The sequence below is a fragment of the Macaca mulatta genome, chromosome 7, assembly GCF_049350105.2.
Source record: "Macaca mulatta isolate MMU2019108-1 chromosome 7, T2T-MMU8v2.0, whole genome shotgun sequence".
NCBI lineage: Eukaryota > Metazoa > Chordata > Mammalia > Primates > Cercopithecidae > Macaca > Macaca mulatta.
The window spans coordinates 56,771,936-56,791,282 of record NC_133412.1 but is presented as its reverse complement, the minus strand read 5'-3'; the positions used below and the strand labels follow the sequence as shown (position 1 = coordinate 56,791,282).

At 51.1% G+C, this 19,347-nt stretch overlaps 1 protein-coding gene and 1 pseudogene across 4 annotated transcripts; both read left to right on the top strand.

The window, feature by feature from the left end:
- Positions 1-331: 331 nt before the first annotated feature.
- Positions 332-18,196, top strand: CHRNB4 (cholinergic receptor nicotinic beta 4 subunit). 4 transcript variants are annotated; one of them, XM_028851211.2, is made up of 6 exons: positions 332-774; positions 6,005-6,153; positions 10,180-10,224; positions 10,327-10,436; positions 11,591-12,551; positions 16,261-18,196. In XM_028851211.2, the coding sequence occupies exons 1-6, from the start codon at positions 720-722 to the stop codon at positions 16,417-16,419; spliced, it is 1,479 nt and encodes a 492-aa protein (XP_028707044.1). In that variant the 5' UTR covers positions 332-719; the 3' UTR covers positions 16,420-18,196. The 4 variants fall into 4 exon arrangements, with proteins under 4 accessions (XP_028707044.1, XP_077796190.1, XP_077796191.1 ...); XM_077940064.1 differs by having other exon boundaries at positions 555-774; positions 11,591-12,398; positions 16,942-17,494; XM_077940065.1 differs by having other exon boundaries at positions 555-774; positions 11,591-12,413; positions 16,966-17,494.
- On the top strand, positions 3,266-4,450 carry LOC144329696 (uncharacterized; annotated as a pseudogene).
- Positions 18,197-19,347: the final 1,151 nt, after the last annotated feature.

Sequence of the window (19,347 nt, the reverse complement as noted above, 5' to 3'; positions counted from 1 at the left end):
GGAAGGCCCATTGGGGAGGATGAGGCCAGCCCACTCCAGCGCCATCCCCTCCCTTTTAACTCTGCTCCTTCCCCAGCCCCCAAGCTGGGTGAGGGGCCCTGAGCTATTCACCCTCCCAGATTCCACTCACTCTTCCTAAACGCCCTCCCTGCGAAGTCTGCAAAGAGCAGCGCTCCCTCGTGTCGGCTCACCCCGCAGTGTCGTTTCTTTCAGCAAACCCCATGCGAATGAACTTGAGATGACTTATTTGCCTAAAAGCCTCTTTGAGGTGAGGGAAGGCAAAGGCCAAGGACCTCCCGGCTCAAGCACATGCTCCTTCCCCAACAGTAGAGGGATCCTGCGCTAGCGTCTGCCGCCCTCGAGGGCTCACTCTCCCCAGCTGTACCAAGGGTGCCCGCACTGTCCTGCCTGCCTTCCTTGGGGGAAGGTTGCGAGGCCCGAGGAGATCGGGAAGCCAGGTGGCAGGTGGGGTCCAGACCACCCACGGCGTCGAAGCGGAGCAGCGGGCCGAGTTCATCCCCAGAGTGGGCGGGACTCCCAGCTGCTGCCCACGCGGGGCTTGGCCGGGTTCAGCGGGGCTCTCCGCGGGGTCCTAGTGAGCGCCGCTGCGCCAGCAAACCTCCGGGGCCAGGACCGGCGCTCACTCGACCGCGCGGCTCACGGGTGCCCTGTGACCCCACAGCGGAGCTCGCAGCGGCTGCCACCCGGCCCTGCCAGCCATGAGGCATGCGCCTTCCCTGGTCCTTTTCCTCCTGGTCGCCCTTTGCGGGCGTGGTGAGTTCTTTTCGGGGAAGGAGGGAGGGGTGCCTGGGTTGGGCTGAATGGGGCTGGACTGGCCACAGGTGGGAGGGAAGGAAGGGTGCCCTGCGCCCGGGTGAGTGGCCCGAGGTTGTCCCGGCCAGATGGGGGCGTGGGCAGGGCTGAGCCCACTCGCCGAAGCAGCGGGGGCGGGCCTGCGTGGGTGGGTCTGCCAGGTTTGGAGTGGAGGCCGCCTCTTCTCGGAGCCCTTGCGAGGGCCAGGGCCACCCTCCCGAGGGCCAGGGCCACCCTCCCGAGCGAGTGTCTGTGGGCTGGGCAGCGGGGCTGGATGACACCGGCTTTGCAGGCACCGCGAGTCATCCCCAGTAGTCTGGGAGGCTGCAAGTGCACCGACTCCCACTCCCAACAGGGCCGAGGCTCCTTCCTTGCCTAAGTGACTTTCTTGAAGCGTGGGCTCAGAGGAGCCGGCCACCTGGGTGGTGTAGGCACTTGGGAGTGAATCTGCTGCTCAGCCTTAGAGAGAAGTCTCCTCCAACACAGCTGTGGTAGAGATGGGGAAACTGGGCCAAGAGGGAAGGGGGCTTGCCCAAATCACCAGCCCTGGAATGTTTTGTGCTTTGCGGGTAGATCTCCTAGGAAACACATTTTATGGCACCACTGCCTCTGGTCACCCACCCAAGGTGTGCCGGGCCTGGACAGCCAGCTTGACTGAGTGCCAGGCTGGTGAAGTCGGGCCTGACACTCAGGAAGGAGACCCTAGCCCTTCTCCAGGTAGAGTGCAAATATGAGGACTGCCTTCTCAGGGTCTCAGTTTCCCCACCTGAATTCCAAGGGCCCTCCTAGCTCCTACACTCACCCAGGCTCTTCCTCCAAGCCCCAGTCAGCCTAGAGGACCAGGGCTACCTCTTCCTTGGATAGAGACCCCCCATAGTGGTGGAAGGAGGTAGGAGTCAGGGAACATATAAGGGGCTAATAGTCTGAGAGGAAGCCATAGCTGGAATTCTAAACTGTGTGAGTGTGTGTCCAGTTTGGGAAAGCATATCCAATCTAAAAATTCATATTGAAAAATATGGAAAGATATCCCCATCATTTTGGAATAAACTACAGAAAGTAAGTTTGTACTACTCCTATAAAGAAGAGGAGCTCTCACCAAAGATGGTGTCTGCAGGCAGTCGTGTATCATGGCTCTGCTACTACTTGCTGGGTGACCCTGTGCCGTTTCTTTCACCATCCTGGACCTCAGTTTCTCCATCTGTTCTATGGAGATAATATGCCCTGCCTACATATTTGGAGACTTGGATGTGTGTGAGGGCCAGTTGCAGTGTTTCCTAGGTGTGCTCCTGGGGTGGTCTGTATCACCCTGTACAGATTTCTGGGCCCCACCCTAGGCTCACAGGATCAGAATCTCTGGGAATAAAGCCTAGGAATCCAGGTGATTAATACACATGATTGAAGAAACACTAATAATATGTTATAAGCTCTTTATAAAAGATAAATTCTCTACTTAAAAAAAAATCATAGCTGCCTTTTAATAAATATAAATATCATGTTCCCTTCGTCAGTTAAGGACATACACCCCAGTTGAAAAATCACTCTGTCTTTCCAGATGCAGAATCTAATCTTTCCAATAAGATTCTGTTAACTGTTACTTTCTGTAGCTTGTATTCCAAAACAATGGGTGTATCTTTCCATTTTTTCAATATAAATTTTTAGGTTGGATATACCTTTCCAAACTGGACACACACTCACACAGTTTAGAAGTCCAGCTATGGCTTCCTCTCAGATTATTAGCCCCCTTCTGGGAGGGAACAATTTTTCCCAAGAAGGCCTGGAAGACAAAACCCTGGGCAGAGGCTGGAGGGGGGCCCACTCCTCATCAGAATCATTGAATCGTGACTGACGCCTAGTGGTGGCTTCTCTGTTTAACTGTCAGCCCATGGGCTGGGATGTGACCCCCTAACCGTGCTGCAGAAGCTTCCACCCATCCGGGGCCACCCCTGCCATCTGGGAGCAAAAGGCCTGTTGCTTGTCTTTTGAGCCCAGCAAGCCTCACAGGCATTCAGTACATTGGAAAATTTAAGCATGTGCTGGGCTCGGCTCCCCCGCCCCCTTTTGGGGAGGCAAGTGGGGTGCATTCCAGCCCCCAGTATCCCTGCTGTTTATTCCCACCCTTCACCGACCCTCCCGCCCCCCACCATACACTCACAAGTACAAACACAGGCGCAGTCATGGGCACACACTGCCCGGGACAGCACCATTTCCAGCCCCTGCAGGGCAGTCTCCTTACAGGGAAGCTAATCAGGCACTGAAGAAGGCTCAGGGGTCAGGGAATACCTCTGTCGGAAAGAGGCACCTAGACCTGGCTCCTCCTCTGACTTGCTGGGGGCACTCGAGAAAGTTTCTTCCCCTCTTTGGTCTCAGTTTCCCCAGCTGAGAAACAGGGGGTTGGGCCAGATGGTCTAAGGTTCCGGGAACCTCTAACTCGAGCCCACAGCTGTTGGTCAAGATGGGGAGTCCCTCTGGGTCAGCTGAATGTCTGAGAGGCAGGGCAGGCCCAAAGGTGAGCCACCTGAGCACATCTGGTGGGCTGGGAGCTGGAGCATGAGTCCCACAGCCTACAGAGCAGCCCTGGACTTGGGAGCTCAGTCGGACCAGCCCAGTGGGAGTTCAGAGATGTGGGCTCCAGCCTCCCCTAGTATTGCAGCGCTGGGGCATGGGAGCTGCAGATTCTGACCCCAGAGCTCCCTCAGACATGCCAGATGGGCTTGGGCTAGATACACCCCTCTTTATGAAATAAGTCGGTCCAAACAGACATGCTAAAGAAGGGCTGTGGGAGGGACCCAGCTCTAGCCTGGGGCTACAGACTGGCTTCCAGGGTACTCAAGCAGCTGGCCTCTGGGAAAGGGGTCCTGAGTATAAGAGGCAGGGCTCAGAATCTAGGCCAAGCATCCATAGGACCCCCATCTGGAGAGCCCAGGGCAGCCTGGGGGAGGGGCAGCAGGCAGCAGGTGCACTAGGAGCATCTTTCACAAGGCACTAAATATTGCATCTGCTCCAGATAGGCAGCGAGTTGGAAAGTGGATGGAGTAGGCAGGGTGGCAGTTCTCCCCACAACCAGGAGTCCAGCCCAACACCCACCCCTGAGTCCACCTCAGGCCTGCCTAATTGGGTTGGTCTGTGCTCTGGGCCCTCTGGCCCTACCCACAGAGGGAGGGGTTTGGTGCAACTAGGTGAACTGGCCCTTGCGGGAAGATGTAATTGACTCCTGAGCCTGGCGAGCCAGGCAGCCCCTCGCCAGCATCCCCACCCCCACCTCTCCAGCCCGCCTTATTCCCTGATCCTCCCACCTGCTTCCCTGCCCCAGCACTGTTTCCTCTGCTCACTCTCATCTCTTTTCCTGCTCCCAGGCTTGCCTCCTCAGATGTCCTTGATTCTCCTGAGTCTCCCTTTTTCCAAGCCAGCTCCTCTCTGTTTTACACATTCTCCCTGAAGCCACCAGAGTACACAAGCTCAAGTCCCTGAACCTCACCTTTACTCCCAGACATGTGAGGGAGATGACATAAAGACCCAAACACCACTTTGCAAGAGATTGGGGGTGCGCAGAGGGGCAGATCTGAGGCTATGGAAGCTCAGGGGGGCTCCCTGCAGGAGGCGGCATTTAGGCTGGGTCTTGAATGTGGCTCTGAGCTAAGACCTCTCCTGGAAACTCCAGACGAGGAGCCAGCTGCCAGTTGGACCCCTCCGTTTGGTGTCTCAGAGGGACCTTACACTCTGTAGGTCTAAGTCTGAACCTGGAAAATCCCCCCTGCCCCGTCTCAGCTCTGTTTCTTCTTAGGGAAAGCACCACCTCGTACTCATTTCTGCACCCAAACTCACATGTGAGTAATGGGGCTGTTCCCCTGCACTGTAAGTGCTCTGGTGGCAGGAACCATTTCTGGCTTTTGCTTGCTATTATTCTCAAAATGTAGTAAAGTACCTGGCACAAGACAGACCCTCAGATAATTCATAACTGGTGGGCTGGGGGCAATCCTGGCAGAAGAAAGAGTGTGTTCAAAGAAGTGAGACAAGCTGGGTGTGGTGGTGCACACCTATAGTCCCAGCTACTAAGGAGGCTGAGGTGGGAGGATCCTTTGAATCCAGGAGGAATCGCTTGAAACCAGCCTGGGCAACATAGCAAGACCCTGTCTCTAAAAGAAAGAAAAAAAAAAAGGAAGTGAGACAGTGAAGGTCACAGGGGGAAAGGCAAACAGTAGGCTACGGCCAGAAGAGAGGGTATCTGAGTATCTGGGGTAGAGGTAGAGAGGTGGGAGAAAATCAGATTGAGAAAGATAAGCCAGTGTCAGCAGGGAAAGGGCCTTGAAAGCCGAGCCAAAACATTTGATTTTTCAATCCACCTATAGCTCTGAGAGTTGTGGGTAGGGAAGTGCCCTAGACCAGTTTGCTGTAGAAAGACCACTCTGGCAATGTATGGTACATGGATAACAGGGGCAGACTGGGGGTGGAGAGACCAGAAGGAGGGCAGGGGTGGGGAGGTGGGGACATGGCTGTAGCATTAGAGATAAGGAGGACAGACTGGGGGACTTGGAAGGTAAAAGATAGGACTAGGGTTGGGCATGGCGGCTCACACCTGTAATCTCAGCACTTTGAGAGGCCAGTGTGGGCGGATCACCTGAAGCCAGGAGTTCTAGAGCAGCCTGACCAACATGGTGAAACCCCGTCTCTACTAAAATACAAAACTTAGCCGGATGTGGTGGCATAGGCCTGTAATCCCAGCTACTCTGGAGGCTGAGACAGGAGAATTGCTTGAACTCAGGCGGCAGAGGTTGCAGTGAGGCAAGATCACATCACTGCACTCCAGCCTGAGCGACAGAGTGAGACTCTGTCTCAAAAAAAAAAAAAAAAAAAAAAGGCAGGACTAAATGGCCACTTCGATGAACCAAGGGAGAGGTCAAGAAGAGACACCCAGTTTTTGTGCCAGATATGTAGAGTGTGGGATGCCATTCATTGCTAGAAGGAAGAGGAGGAGGAAGAGGTATGGCATGGGAGGAGACAGTGGAGCTCTGTGTTGAGTGTATTTAATTTGAAGTCCTCAAGGAGAGACAGGCCTGCCAGCACCTTCGCTGCGCTGCTTCAGCCAGCCCTAAGGGCACCTGTGTTCCCTCTCAGCTCTCCCCTTCGCTGCCATGGGCTGCAGTGGGGGTCAGGTGCACAAGGGCCCAGCAGGTCTGACTGTGTGTTTTCCCAGGGGACTGCCGCGTGGCCAATGCAGAGGAAAAGCTGATGGACGACCTTCTGAACAAAACCCGTTACAATAACCTGATCCGCCCAGCCACCAGCTCCTCACAGCTCATCTCCATCAAGCTGCAGCTCTCCCTGGCCCAGCTTATCAGCGTGGTAGGTGCAGAGGGCAGCTGTGGCTCAGGCTCAGGCCGAGAGGCTGCTCATGCCCAAGCCCCAGGCAATCATTGGCCAGAGGAATGAAACTACTATAGTTGACTTAGACTTACCAGTACACGTCAGGGAGGCTGCAGAGGGGTCCATGAAGTTCATAGGTGTCCAATATTTAGTGAAGGCATGGTTTTGTTATAACAAAGAAGAAATGAGGGTAAGATCGGGGTGACATTGGGTAGGCAGCCAATGGGCCTGCCATAGACTCTGCTCAGCTGGGTCTCCAGCGTGACCATAAGCTTCTGTTCCTTGTCCTCACAGCCTCACCCTATTCTCTCCCCTAGCCTGCTCAGATAACTTTATATGCTTCCTACTTGTTGGGAGAAATAAGAACCAGACTGGGGGAACTGATGGATACAGAGGCCCAGGTGTAGGGGCAGGACCAGGGGCAGTGCAGTACCTATAGAGCCAGGCGGGTGAGGGTCTGGACGGTGGGCGTGGCTGTTGCAGGCATGGAAAGGAGGAGTGGTACTGTTGTCAGGTTCTCCATATGTGGATGTGGGGCAGAGGCGGGGGTGCTGAGAGAGGAGGTGCCTGGGAATTTCTCTTCTCTCTGCTGCCTCTGAGTTGAAGATGTCAGAGGGAACCATGGCCTATTGTAAACCTTCCCATGTCCCCATCCACAGGGTTAGAACCCCGTCCCTGGAAGCAGCTCTGGGGGATCATTCACAAGGGGAGAGTGCAGGGCGCTATATCCAGCCAGGGGAAAGAGATCACTAAGGGGGCTGACCCTCCTCTGGCCAGGTGGCTGCCTTCTGAAATGCTAGACTCTCTCTCTAACACGGTTGGCCCCCACACACACAGCCTGTCAAACCTACAGCCCTCAGGAAGCTTTTGGCCAAATTAATGACTGGCTCCATCTCCTGGGAGAACACACAGCCCCAGGATGGGGAGGGCTGTAGAGCTGTATACTCTCTGCCCCTCTCCCTCCATAGTCAGACAGGAAAGAAGGAGGGCTTTCAGCCAGGCTTGCTCAGGCTGGTGTCTGAGTGTTATTGTCCAGTCCAGTGTTTCTTGCTTAATGAGGTGAGCCCAGCTGCTGCTGTGCAGCTGCTGCCCTAGTGAGGGTGAACAAGCGGGAGGCTCTGCCGCACTTCCAGACTCAGGCTGCCTGGTCAGATCTGCTCTGCAGGCCCTATAGGGTGATAGAGGCTACCAGAAGGAGGAGGGGATGCAACCACCAGCCCTCAGGCATGCAAGTTGTATTTCTGAAAGCTTATGTATACAGTAAATATTAGGTTGTGGGTTGCCAGGCCAGGAGAGGGTATTTTCCTCCTATTTTTCAGGGTTTATTTATTTGAGGAGGGAGGGTTATAGGTACAACCAGTTTAAAGATGGAAATCTTTAGAGAGCATGTAGGGATTTAGTGCTGGGTAAGGCAAACAGGCTTGTCAAAGCACCTGTTTTGTAATTGACTTCTGAGTCTGGCGAGCCAGGCACTCCCTCACCAGCATCCCCACCCTCACCTCTCCAGCCCTCCTTACTCCCTGACCCTTCCACCTGCTCCCCTGCCCCAGCACTGTTTCCTCTGCTCACTCTCATCTCTTTTCCTGCTCCTTGGCTTGCCTGTTTTGAGGTCCTTGACTCTCCTCTGAGTCTCCCTCTTTCCAAGCCATTTCCCCGTACTTGACACTTTCTCCTAGAAAACACCAGCATACACAAGCTCAAGTCCCTGAACCTCACCTTTACTCCCAGACATGTGAGGGAAATGACATAAAGACCCAAATGCCACTTGGCAAGAGATCAGGGGTATACAGGGGGCAGATCTGAGGCTATGCAAGCTCAGGGGGTAAGTTTAAACCCAAATATATCAGTAACTACATTAAATGTAAATGGCCTAAATATTCTAATCAAAATGAGACAATTGCCATGCATTCTTCTTCTCCCTTCTCCTTCCCCACCAACAGCTTGGAATGTGGAATTTATAGTTGGAGCTCCAACAGTTATTTTGGTCCATTCTTACAAGGGCCACACTCTAGGTATGGTGGAGAAGAAAGTAGGAAAGAATCTGGGTACCTATCAGAACTTTGTAGAGCAGAACTGCCATATATGTCTAAAGTGTTAACATGAGAGGGACAGGCTACTTTATTTAAGCCTGTGTTACTCTGGATCACTGTTACTGGCAGCCAAACCCTATCTTACTGGTAATCTTATATAGTTGTAGGTTCTTTGGGGAAATGTCTCCCAAAATGAGATCAGTATGCTGGAAGTTATCTTGATGAAGGAGAGGCAGCAAAAATAGTACAGATTGAGAACACAAGACTTATCCAAAGTACTAAAGAAGGCCAGGGGGCTGGAGTACAGAACAGAGGGACATAAAGAGGTGAAGTGTGGCTGGGAAACCTGGCAAGGCCCTGTAGACCCTGTGAAGGAGCAAGATTTTTATTCTGTAAGTGAAGGAAGCCAAAGAAGTAATCTAAATAGGGATAAAATTGAGGGAGGAAATGACAGGAACTTTGGAAGGTTTATTTTGGCTGCATAGGAAGAAGAGATGTGTGTGTGTGTGTGTGTGTGTGTGCGTGTATGGTGGCGGTGTACAGAATGAACATAGACCAGTTAGGAGGGTCTTACATGGTACAGGTGAGACGTGGATGATGGTGGCCTGGCTTATTATGGTAGGATTCATGTATTTACTCAGAAAAGATTTATGGAGTATCCAACATGTCACATACTCTTCTAGCTGCCTTATTTCCTCATAGCCACTAGATTCTAGTGGGAGGTGGCAGACAATACACAGATAGATAGATAGATAGATGGTGTTTAGGTATGAGAAATGCTATGGAAAAAAAATAAAAAGACTGGTGATGTGGCTTGCACCTGTAATGCCAGTACTTTGGGAGGCTGAGATGCGTGGATCACTTTAGCTCAGGAATTTGAGACCAGCCTGGGCATCATGATGAATCCCCATCTCCACAAAAAATTTTTTTAAATTTAGCCAGGTATGGTGGCCTGTGCCTGTGGTCTGAGCTACTCAGGAGCCTGAGGTGGGAGGATCACTTGAGCCTGGGAGGTGGAGGTTGCAGTGAGCAAAGATCACGCCACTGCCCTCCAGCCTGGGTGACAGAGTGAGACCCTGTCTCAAGAAAAAAAACCACACACACACACAAGAAAGAAAAATAAGGCAGGGCAGGGACAGAGATGCTATTTTATGTAGGTCAGGGAAGACTTCTCGGATAGGATGACATTTCTGAGAACAGAAGAAAGTGTGGAAGCATCCCGGTGGGTTTCCAGGAAAAGGGAACATTGTGTGGGAGCAAAGAGGCAGTGCAGTGGAAATGGAATGAGCAAATGGCAGAGTGTTGAGATAAGAGGTCATAGAACTAATGAGATGAGGGGTGGTGGGGAGGCAGATCATTAGCACCTTGTAGACTCTAAGCAGAACTTTGGTTTTTACTTTGAATGAGATGCAGCAGCAGAGCAATTAGTCGAAGGGATTGAGATTGTAAAGGGATCACCCTGGTTACCATGTAGAGAATAGACTAAAGGCAGGCCAGGGCAGAGCAGGAAGCCCAGTTAGGGGACTACTGCAGTAGTCTAAGTGACAGATGATGGTGGCGGTGGAGAGAAGCAGACAAATATGAGATGCTTTAGGAGATATAACTTACAAGACTTAAGTTTTTGTCTTAAGTGATGGATGGATCAGAGAGCAAAGTGTCAGAGACAATGTCCACACTTCTGGCTTGTGGAACTGAATGGCTAGGGGTGCCATTCACTGAGACAATTAAGCCAAAGGAGGATCAGGTTTTGGGGAAGATCATGAGCTTTGTGTCAAACATGCTGAGTGTGACATACCTTTGGGCCATCCAAGAGATGTTGGTGCTGAGTGTGACATACCTTTGGGCCATCCAAGAGATGTTGGGGTGGCAGTTGGTCACATGGGCCTGGAGCTCACAGCCTTTTGCACAATAAAGTGAAATCCATTTGTGAGGCTCCTCCTTCCTGGTTAACTGATAGCCCTGTTTCCCTCCCCAGAATGAGCGAGAGCAGATCATGACCACCAATGTCTGGCTGAAACAGGTAAGTGCCCTGAAGGGCCCCTAGCCCAAGAGATCTTTTCTTGAGGGCTGCCCTTTGGTGGCAGTGGACCTACAAGTGACAGGGCCTTGCCTGTCTGTCCAGGAATGGACTGATTACCGCCTGACCTGGAACAGCTCCCGCTACGAGGGTGTGAACATCCTGAGGATCCCCACCAAGCGCATCTGGTTGCCTGACATCGTGCTTTACAACAAGTGAGTGGCAGGGTTGGTGGAGGCCTGGTGACAGCCAGGCCAGGGCAGCAGGCCCAGCCCTAAGAGTCATCCAGGCCTGAGTCCAACCCTGAGCCCCATCTCTGCTTTACCCAGCCTTCCAGGCCATCAAGCTAGAAGAGAAACAGAGGTGAGCAGAGCCAGAGCCCTCAGTTACAGATGAGGAGTTCGAGGCTGAGGGAGGGGAGGGGCCTTATCTGATTCACTGAAGCACAGCTGGGACCAGAGCAGTGTCCTGACCTCAAGCCCAGTGCCCTTTCTGTACTCCATACTATTCTTTCGAGCCTCTGTTGCTTTGCCAGTGTTGGTGTTGGTACCACTGACTTACTATGCATAGATATCTTAGGCAGGTGGAGGAAGCCCAAGAGACTCTCCCTGAGTCATGATTATACCAGCAGTAGCATGTAATGGCTAAGAGTGTGTGGTCTGGGGTCAGACAGACCTGAGTTCAAATCTCAGCTGTCCTGCTTACAACTTTTCTGACCTTGAAGAAGTCACTTAACCTCTCTGGGCCTTGGCTTTCCCATCTGTAGAATGGGGATAATAATAAAACCTGCCTCACTGGACTACTGAGAGGCTTAAATGAGCTATTCCATGGGAAGCCTTAAGAGTGCTTGACCGACCGGGCATGGTGGCTCACGCCTATAATCCCAGAACTTTGGGAGGCTGAAGCGGGTGGATCACCTGAGATCAGGAGTTCGAGACCAGCCTGATCCACATGGAGAAACCCCGTCTCTACCAAAAATACAAAATTAGCCGGGCATGGTGGTGCATGCCTGTAATCCCAGCTACTCGGGAGGCTGAGACAGGAGAATCGCTTGAACCTGGGAGGTGGAGGTTGCGGTGAGCCAATGTCACACTATTGCACTCCAGCCCGGGCAACAGAGTAAGAGTCCGTCTCAAAAAAAAAAAAAAAAAAAAAAAAAAAGAATGCTTTGGTGCTTTGATGGTAGGGCTCTCTCCATGACATAGTTGCCAACAAAAGCAGGCCCCTTTCAGTGAGGGCCTGGGGGACTGGAAGGGTGGAAGGATGACTAGTGTGAAATAATCCCAAAGAGCTCTTCAGTGAGTTCTGAGAACAGGCCAGGCCTTGTGTATGGGTTTCACGATGTTCTTCATGCCCTGACCCTGCCCAGCGCTGACGGGACCTATGAGGTGTCTGTCTACACCAACTTGATAGTCCGGTCCAATGGCAGCGTCCTGTGGCTGCCCCCTGCCATCTACAAGAGCACCTGCAAGATTGAGGTGAAGTACTTTCCCTTCGACCAGCAGAACTGCACCCTCAAGTTCCGCTCCTGGACCTATGACCACACGGAGATAGACATGGTCCTCATGACACCCACAGCCAGCATGGATGACTTTACTCCCAGTGGTGAGTGGGACATAGTGGCCCTCCCAGGGAGAAGGACAGTGAACCCACAGGACCCCAGCTATGTGGACGTGACTTACGACTTCATCATCAAGCGCAAGCCTCTGTTCTACACCATCAACCTCATCATCCCCTGCGTGCTCATCACCTCGCTGGCCATCCTCGTCTTCTACCTGCCGTCCGACTGCGGCGAGAAGATGACGCTGTGCATCTCTGTGCTGCTGGCGCTTACAGTCTTCCTGCTGCTCATCTCCAAGATTGTGCCGCCCACCTCCCTCGATGTGCCTCTCATTGGCAAGTACCTCATGTTCACCATGGTGCTGGTCACCTTCTCCATCGTCACCAGCGTCTGCGTGCTCAATGTGCACCACCGCTCACCCAGCACCCACACCATGGCACCCTGGGTCAAGCGCTGCTTCCTGCACAAGCTGCCTACCTTCCTCTTCATGAAGCGCCCTGGCCCTGACAGCAGTCTGGCCAGAGCCTTCCTGCCCAGCAAGTCACACGTGACCAAGCCCAAGGCCACCACCACCTCCACCAGCCCCTCCAAACTCTATGGGAACTCCATGTACTTTGTGAACCCTGCCTCTGCAGCTCCCAAGTCTCCAGCCGGCTCCAGGGATTTCTGGCTGCGGTCCTCTGGGAGGTTCCAACAGGACGTGCAGGAGGCATTAGAAGGTGTCAGCTTCATCGCCCAGCACATGAAGAATGACGATGAAGACCAGAGTGTAAGTTGCTAGCCAGCCCCTGCCCACCTGCCCAACAGAAAGGGCTCAGATAGTAGCACCAGCTTCCCACTTCCTGCAGTTAATTCACAGGAGACAAGAACTCTCAAACTCTGAATAAGGAATCCAAAATTGAAATGAGTTTGTGTTAAATATTATAGCTTCATGCATCCGGGGAGAGGAAGGAAGTGCCAGTGATTTTGTTTGTTTGTTTTAGGTGTCCCAGAAGCAAACCCTAAGATGGGGACTTGGGTGCAGGTGGTTTACTTGGGATGTGATCCCGGGAAGCACAGTGAGGAAGGAGGGAAAGTGAGACAGGGAAAGGAGAATGAATGAGCAGGATACTGCCATGGGTGCCCGGGACTCAGTACCCTTGCAGACCCTCTGAGGACCCATGGGAACAAGCCTCAGGATCACCCCCCTGGAAGGAGACTGAGGTATTTACCCAGCAGCCCCCATGCCCTAAAGGATGAGGGTAGCCCCAGGACATTAACTCCCCTGCGCTTCCAGGTAATGCCAGCCTGCCAGAGAAAGCGCCCTTGGTGCTGGAAAAAGCCCTGAGGCAGAGGAGAAAGGAAATGCAGGCACCAGAAACGGAAGGCTGGGAAGTGACTCTGCAGGCTTTAGGGAACACAGGTGGGCTGGGGTACCAACCGCATCTGCCCCATCCTCTTCAGACTTGCAAAGAAGCCATTCAAGCACTTATAGCTTTCAGGGCTTTAGGAACATCAGTAAATATACTATGATTACCACGGTAATGAATTAATCAATTGTGCTAACTAGAATTACAGATTTTTTATTTTATTTATTTATTTTTTATTTGAGACGGAGTTTTGCTCTTGTTGCCCAGGCTGGAGTGCAGTGGCACAATCTCGGCTCACTACAACCTCTGCCTCCCAGGTTCAAGTGCTTCTCCTGCCTCAGCCTCCCAAGTAGCTGGAATTACAGGTGCTGGCCATCACACCTGGTTAATTTTTGTATTTTTAATAGAGACAGGGTTTCACCATATTGGCCAGGCTGGTCTTGAACTCCTGACTTCAGGTGATCCGCCCACCTCAGCCTCCCAAAGTGCTGGGATTAGAGGCGTGAGCCACCGAACCTGACCTAGAATTACAGATTTTTTAAAAAGAGGCTTAATTTACTTTCACAGGATAAAGCAATGAGTGCTGGAGTCTGGGTATTTCACATGACTCCTTTGAATAAATAACACTTCTAAGGACAATGTCATAGTAACAACACAGAATGTAGTGGTGGCAGAAATTTTCACACCCATTTCCATACCAGGAGGGAGAACAAGTTTCGTGCTCTTGTGAATGTTCTCATATCAGCACCTTCAGATCAGATTTTTTGGGCAGGTTTTTACTATACAACATGGTGTCTACCCCATGCAGCTGCATGGACAAAAATGGACGTCTCCTCATTCTTATCTTGTCAAGATTGCTTTCCACTCACTGCATTCTCAAGGAGAAGCACCGGCATTCCATTAGTTAGCCCACAGAGAAAAGAGCAGGAACAGCTCCAGAATCACACTGTGCCAAGAAGAGAAGAGAAATGCAAACAAATGGAATATAGGACCTGAGATATTCTTCTGGTGTAGTTCTTGGACCAGCAGCACTGGCATCACCTGAGAGGTTATCAGAAATGCAGAGTCTCAGGCCCCAGTCCAAACCTGCTGGCTCCAAACCTGCATTTTAACCAGGTCCCCAGGAGATTCCCAGGCCCATTGCAGTTTGAGAAGCACAGCTTTATAGGATTCTCAGATTTCACTTTCTAAAACGTTAATTTGATCATGCTATTACTTAGGTTAAACCATTCTGTAGGTCAGCATCACCTAATTCATTGGTTCCCAAACATTAATATGCAGCCTGGGGCCCTGCTGGCTAAGTGAGAACCACGTGGGCTATGCTGTAGGACCACCCTTTCTTGACTGAACCAGGATCTCTCAGGGAGGCATATTGGAGCCTGCATTTTTAACCAATTCCTAGTGGTTCATGTGCACATTCTAGATTGAGAAGTACTGGTCTCCTGCGTCCCTGGCTGAGCCGGCACCCACCTTGAACTCTCTTCTAAAGACCTCACCACCCCCTTGGCACCCACGTACCTTCTGCTCTTTCTAGCTCAATTAATTACAAGCCTCTTAAGGGAAGGAGCCAGGCAGGACCCCTGTTATTATAATCACCAGTGTTCATTAAGCTCCAACCACACATCAGGTGCTCTGCCAGGAACTGACATACATTACTGCTAACCCACCCTGGAATCCTGTGAAGTGGCTTTTAGTAGAACCCCCATTTTACAATAAGGAAGCTTTCAAAGCAAAGCTCAGAGAGGTTCACTGACTTGACCAGTGGCACACAGCTGGCCCAGGGCAGTGCCAGGCTCTGTACCCAGATCTACCTGACATCCTTAAACTCTCTTGCCCTTCCTAGTTTCTTGCCCTGCACTGAGCACATGGCCGGCTTATTGGTTGATTGACTTTCTCATGGATAGTTGGAGAAAAGAGGCTTTCTTCCCTTCCAGAGCATGCCTGCCCCTAAACCAGCCCATGCTGCTTCTCATCTTCAGTACTTTCACCCACCCTGGTGATTAACTGGTCACTATAAATAGCACAAAAATATTAAAAGGGGGAAAAGCATGTGCGCGCACACACATATGCACACGCACACCGCTTGAAATTAGGGCTGTTAAAAAGAAACCCAGGAAAGCCAAGGAGTGCTCTGTGGAGAGAGCTGTGCTGTGCCTGCTGAGTCTTGGGGACAGGTGCCAGTCATGCTTGGTTGCAGGTGTCGGGGTTGGCTTGACACAGGATTATCCTGCACATTAGATACACCGTTGACAGGGCCCTGACAAATTGGGTCACTGACGTCAGCATGCCCGTTGCTGCCCACATTTCCAACTCCAGAGCCTCTGCTGATTTCCCAAGCCTTCTGATCCAGCCCGTCTCTGCCAGGGAATGAATGCAGTGTGAGCCAGCCAGTCCAGGGGTGTGAAAGCAGGCATAGGGGAGGGAGGCCAGGATCCTGGGCACACGGGCGTTTCTCTGGGCTCTCCCCCAGTGCAAAGGAGACAGGGCCCATCTGTGGTGGCCCCTCTGGAGGCCAGCCAGGTCTCTGCCAACCTTATACCCTGCAGCAGGGTCTAAGAAGACCACAGAGACCTGGATGGTGCAGCAGGAGGAGGCTGGGTCTTAATTACAGGGAACAGACACTGTTGTGAACAGACTTGAACAAATTAAACAGTAGGATTTCCAGGTGTTCTGTAAGCCCCTGTTTCCCTGCTCTCACTGAACTAGGTGAGAGCCACCTAGTTCTTTCTTTAGCTAGAACCAGCTCAGGCAGTGAGTTTGGGGTAAAAGTGAGAAGATGGGGCTTCAAGATCCTCAGGCCCTATCTCCTATTTATAACCAGATTTTGTTTTCAAATCACAGTATGTGGTATTAACAAGCCCTCACGTTCCTAACTTTTCTGTACAGCCCAAGTTCCCAGTGGCCCTAAAGTGCTGTGGGGGACAGGCAGGGGTGGAGGTGGAGAACAGCCAGAGAGGCTCAGAGCTGCCCAGCTGATAGGCCAGTCTGGGACTCAGAACTTGCCCCACTAGTATGCAGTTCCACACCTGTGGCCTGTGGAGTCCCTGGCCAGATAGTAAGGGCCTGACTTGGGGAAAGGAGGGACCCCAGTACTTGGCACCTGTGACCAGCCCTTCTCTCTGCCTGCAGGTCGTTGAAGACTGGAAGTACGTGGCTATGGTGGTAGACCGGCTGTTCCTGTGGGTGTTCGTGTTTGTGTGCGTACTGGGCACTGTTGGGCTCTTCCTACCGCCCCTCTTCCAGACCCACACGGCTTCGGAAGGGCCCTACGCTGCCCAGCGTGACTGAGGGCCCCCGGGTTGTGGGGTGAGAGGATGTGAGTGGCCGGGTGAGCAGTTTGCTGCTTCCTTCTGGGTTGTGGCTGATGAGGCCCTAAATAAATTTGACCACTGGCCATCAACCCCATCAAACCAGCCACAGCCATGGAAGAGGCAAGGATGGGGGCCTGGACTGTCCTCTCTGAATGCCTTGGAGGGATCCCAGGAAGCCCCAGCAGGAGGGAGCTTCAGACAGTTCAATTCTGGCCCGTCTTCCTTCCCTGCACCGGGCAATGGGGATAAAGATGATATCATAGCAGCACCTACTATGCGTCAGCCATGGTGCCGGCCTGCCTCTCCATCGCCATCTCCCTCCACTTCCCCTTGTCCAGTCCCTCACACACTTCTAGTTTCTTCCCAGCTCAGAGGCTTGGCATTTGCCATATCATCTTTTTTTTTTTTTTTTTTTTTTTTTTTTAATGGAGTCGTGCTCTATCGCCCAGGCTGGAGTGCAATGGCACAATCTCGGCTCACTGCAACCTCCACCTCCCAGGTTCAAGTGATTCTCCTGCCTCAGCCTCCCAAGTAGCTGGGATTACAGGAAGCTACCACCACGCCCAGCTAATTTTTGTATTTTTGTTGGCCAGGCTGGTTTCGAACTCCTGACCTCAAATGATCCACCTGCCTCGGCCTCCCAAAGTGCTAGGATTACAAGTGTGAGCCACTATGCCTGGCCTTCCCTATCTTCTACTTGAACCTTCTTCCTCTTCCCCCAGGCTTCCCAAGCTCTTTCCACAGCCACATCAGTCAGGGCATGGCTCCAATCTATTCTTTGCTTCAATGTCACCTCCTCTGAGAGGCCTTCCCTAACCACCCAATCATTCTAAAGCAGCCTCCCTATGATCACATTACCCTGCCTCCTTCCTCAAGCACTCCTTGGTACCTGCCACTTTTATCTGGTGGCATATATGTCATCCACAACTCACCCACTGGAGTGTGAGCTCCATGAGAACGGGGACCTGCTCCTTCACATTCATGGTGGTATCCCCAGGGCCTAGGACGAGCTTGGCACACAGTAGGTGCTCAATAAATGTTTGCTGCATGAATGAATGGCTCCTACCCCTCCTTCAGATCCAAATGCCCCTCCTCTGAGCAGCCATCCCGAGTTTCCCCATCTGAAAGGCATGGCTTGCTCCTCCATGACTCTACGGCGCTGGTCATTTTGCAGTTCTCTGTCATGGCTGGGTTCAGGTCTGTCTCCCACACCGATGCTGATTCACTCCTCACACATATTACCTTTTGCACAGTGTCTGGCATGTAGTAGGCACTCAAAATATTGGTGGAATGGAGGAGGACGTTCTAAACAATTCTATTTTAAAAATTACTATACAATAAAATTGACGTTTAAATATATAGTTCTAGGAATTGTAACACATGTACAGATAACCACCATCACAATCAGGACACAGGAAAGATCTGTCATCCAGAACAACTCCCTGCTGCTATTCCTTTAGACTCCTGACTCCCTGCACTCCTAGCCCCTGGCAACCACATATCTTTTCTCCATCACTACAGTTGGGTCTTTTCAAGAATGCCATTTAAATGGAAACATACAGTAGTGACCTTTGGAGACTGGCTTCTTTCATTCAGCATAGTGACTTCAAGATTCAATCAAGCTGGGGTTTTTTGTATTGCTGAGGAGTGTTCAGTTGTATGATGTTGACGCATGTTTAGGCTGTTTCCAGTTTTTGGCAATTATGAATACAGCTGATATAAAGATTCACATATAGGATTGTGTATGAATAAAAGTTTTCATTTATTTAAACACTCAGGAGGGTAATTGCTAGGTTATATGGTAAGTGTATATTTAACTTTATATGAAACTGTTGAGGCCAGGCATGGTGGCTCACTCCTGTAATCCCAACACTTTGGGAGGCTGAGGCTGCGAATCACCTAAGGTCAGGAGTTCAAGACCAGGTTGGCCAACATGGTAAAACCCTGTCTCTACTAAAAATACAAAAATCAGCCAGGCATGGTGGTGTGTGTCTGTAATCCCAGCTACTCGGGAGGCTGAGGCAGGAGAATCGCTTGAACCTGGGAGGCAGAGGCTGCAATGAGTCAAGATTGTGCCACTGTACTCCAGCCTGGGTGACAGAGCGAGACTCTGTCAAAATAATAATAATAATAATAATAATAACATGAATGAAAAAAAGAGAAAGAAACTGTCAAAGTGTTTTCTGGAGTGGCTGTACCATTTTGCAATCCCACCAAAGTATGAGAGATCCAGTTTTTCAGCAACTGGATTCCACCCTGGTTTTAATTTGCATGTCCCTGATGGCTAGTGATTTGAACATCTTCCATGTGCTTTTTTTTTTTTTTTTTTTTTGTCTTCTGTATACCTCTTTGGTGAAGAGTCTGTTTACCTCTTGCTCATTTAAAAAATTAATTGTTTGTTTCCTTACCATTGAGACTTTTTTTTTTAGAAAACTTTATTGAGGTATAATTTACATACCATAAAATCCACCCATTTTAAGTGTACAATTCAATGAATTTTCATACATTTATCACCAGAATCCAGTTTTAGAACATCTGCATCACCCCAATAAGATCCTTCATATGCATCTATACTTACCGTTGAGTTTTGAGAGTTCCTTATACATTCTGGATACAAGACCTTTGTTGGATATATGACTTACAGTATTGTCCCAATGGGGGACATTTGCCAAGAGATGAGAATGCTATAATTGGGGGCCTGAGAGGTGGGTCCCAATTCTTACAAACATCTTCCATTCCACAAACTGTCTCCTTTTGTTTGGTTTTAATATGGGTAAGCAGCACATTCTGGAAACAATAAAGGCAACTCACCATCTGAACGCCAGGAGGAGAGTTTATGACAGAACTTCCTCCTGCGATAAAGGGATGTCAAAGAAGCCAACATCAAGGCACCACCCCTATCCCT